Source organism: Lathyrus oleraceus, chromosome 5, assembly GCF_024323335.1.
Source record: "Lathyrus oleraceus cultivar Zhongwan6 chromosome 5, CAAS_Psat_ZW6_1.0, whole genome shotgun sequence".
Lineage (NCBI taxonomy): Eukaryota > Viridiplantae > Streptophyta > Magnoliopsida > Fabales > Fabaceae > Lathyrus > Lathyrus oleraceus.
This window is the reverse complement of record NC_066583.1, coordinates 100,117,622-100,120,188: the sequence shown is the minus strand read 5'-3', so window position 1 is coordinate 100,120,188 and position 2,567 is coordinate 100,117,622. Positions and strand designations below refer to the sequence as shown.

The following is a 2,567-nucleotide window of genomic DNA, read 5'->3' as shown; positions in this document are numbered from 1 at the left end:
TATATAAGAAAATGTAGATAAGAAAGTAAAATGATCAATGAACTTTTCAATGCATCTAATTGATTACGACCTAGGGTTAATTGATTAGATAGGACAAATTTGAAAGGTTTTCAAACTTATTGTGACTAATCAATTAGAAATTCACTTAAACGATTAGGAGAAGTTACAAAAGAGTTAATTGATTAGCCCTAGTGTGTTAATTGGTTATCTAGTATAAAAAGCACTCTCGAAGGTTTAACCAAACTAGAAACCAACTAGGCACATGCGTGTAACTAACTTTTTAAAGAGATTTTATTAAATGATAGAGGCTTCAAAAATATTAGTGTGTGAGAGTTTTCATAGTATCTTAGGAGACACTCTTACAATTTTACAATGTCCATATCACTCGGACACAAGACTTGGCGAACTGTCATACTTCCTTTCTTTCATAACCCTTAAACTTTAAAAAACTCTATTAGATTCATGATTGATTCGGCACTTCATTTGGGATTTGGCTCGTCTAAAAAGTTTTTTTTAATGAAAAACACAAAACAAATTAATCTAAATAATTATATTTTAAACTTTGATTAGTTAATAAATATAATTTTTTATTCTTATATATTAGCAGGGAGAGAATAGTTTTTAAGAGAGAAAGGAGTGTACTTTGAGAACATGGAGAAAAATTCTCTTATTGAGGTAGAGAAAATTAGGCACGGTACATGAGTAATTGAGGTAGAAGTTAAAAACAAAGTAAAAAAGTGTGTAAATCCCTGTAAAAGAAGCTTGAAAATGAATGGACTGGACCCAACAATGTTACTGAGAATTCACTCAATCACATGTAAACAAGCCAACAAATCCAAGTACCAGTACAAAAAGAAACCAGCGACGTGTGTCCTAGATATAAGCAGAATTATATAACACGGCACAATATTCAATCAAACCATGACTTGGAATTCAAGTCATTTAGTAGTTAGTAAATGCAATATCAATATCAACTAATTTAAATCACATCAACCTTAACTTAGATTAAGATTACACAATAGACAGAGAGAATATAAACTTTGAAAGAAATTGATAATATAATAAATTAGAAAAAACCATACCAATATTGGTGTAGTGGAAACATCCACTTTTTCTTCTCATTCTAATTCCTTTCTCTTCTCTTCACTCCACTCCACTACAAAGCTTCTTCATTTCTCAACACTTTCCTCTCATCTCACCATTCACAATGACCGAACCAACTTCCAAACCTGCAATTAACGGTGCCGCCACAACTAACGGAAATGGAAATGGAAATGGAAATCCACTTCCCGTTAAAGCTCAGCTTTACAATCCAAACCGTCAAGTTTACCGTCCTCAATCACAATACAACCGTCGCCGTCGATCTAACCGTAGCCTCTGCTGTTGCTGCTGTTTCTGGACAATCCTCACAGTTCTCGCCGCCGCACTACTCGTTGCTATTGTCGGTGCTGCACTCTACGTACTCTACCATCCTCACCAACCAGAATTCTCGATCACTAACCTCCGCATTGCGAAGATGAATCTCAAAACCTCAACAGATTCACCTTCGCATCTCACCACACTCTTCAACCTCACGCTCATCGCTAAGAACCCTAACAACCACCTCGTTTTCTTCTACGAGCCTTTCATTGTTACTGCTTTCTCCGATTCGGTTCAAATCGGGAACGGATCGTTGCCGGCGTTTGATTCCGGGAAGAACAATCAGACGAGTCTCCGGTCGGTGCTGTCGGATTCTCAAGATCTGGATACGGATTCGTTGACTAGTTTGAGATCGGGTTTGAAGAAGAAGAAAGGCTTTCCGGTGGTGATTCAGATGGATACGAAGGTGAAGATGAAGATGGAATGGTTGAAGAGTAAGAAGGTTGGGATTAGAGTGACGTGTGAAGGAATTAGAGGAACTGTTCCCGCCGGAAAATCACCGGCGGTGGCGTCTGTTATCAACTCGGAATGTAAGGTGGATCTTCGAATCAAGATCTGGAAATTCTCCTTTTAGTTCTGTGAGTGATGTTATTATCATCTTTGATTATTATTATTATTGCGGATTATTTGTTAATCAATACTAATAATCAATCCAATCATCAAATTTCTTTTTTTCTTTTTTTTTTATATTTTATATTTCATTCTTTTTTGGTTTCATAATTGCTTTTTATGGAATGGATTGATTATGGTTATCATGAAAATGTGTTGAGAAGGTCAAATCTGTAAGGGAAAAAGAATTGATTTGAGTTTTTTTCTTCTCTTCTTTTTCTTCGGATTATTGTAACTTGTAATCTTTGTTTTAATAGTAATGCAATTGCAAATTATAATGTCTTAATTTGTTATCTTGATTAGATCTATGTGTGAAAATTAATAGATCCCCCTATAAAAAAAACTCTTCTTTTATTGCAATAATCTGTACAATTTTAAAGTAAAAATAAGATAGATTATAATTTTTCAAAATTATAATTATGAATAAAAATGAAAATTTAATGATCCGTCATTTTCTTAGAAAAAAAAAGAAGATAGCGAGGGAAATGTATTTTGTTTTGATTCAAAATTAAATAAAATGAAAAATTGAAATGAAAGTG

General features: G+C 33.9%; 1 protein-coding gene across 1 annotated transcript; it reads left to right on the top strand.

The window, feature by feature from the left end:
- The first annotated feature begins 805 nt into the window (after window positions 1–805).
- On the top strand, window positions 806–2,314 carry LOC127087927 (NDR1/HIN1-like protein 6). Its single transcript, XM_051028846.1, has one exon. The coding sequence runs from the start codon at window positions 1,208–1,210 to the stop codon at window positions 1,991–1,993; it is 786 nt and encodes a 261-aa protein (XP_050884803.1). The 5' UTR covers window positions 806–1,207; the 3' UTR covers window positions 1,994–2,314.
- Window positions 2,315–2,567: the final 253 nt, after the last annotated feature.

Excerpts from the sequence above, each read along its gene's own strand:
- LOC127087927 (XM_051028846.1), top strand. The coding sequence starts at position 1,208 with ATGACCGAACCAACTTCCAAACCTGCAATTAACGGTGCCGCCACAACT.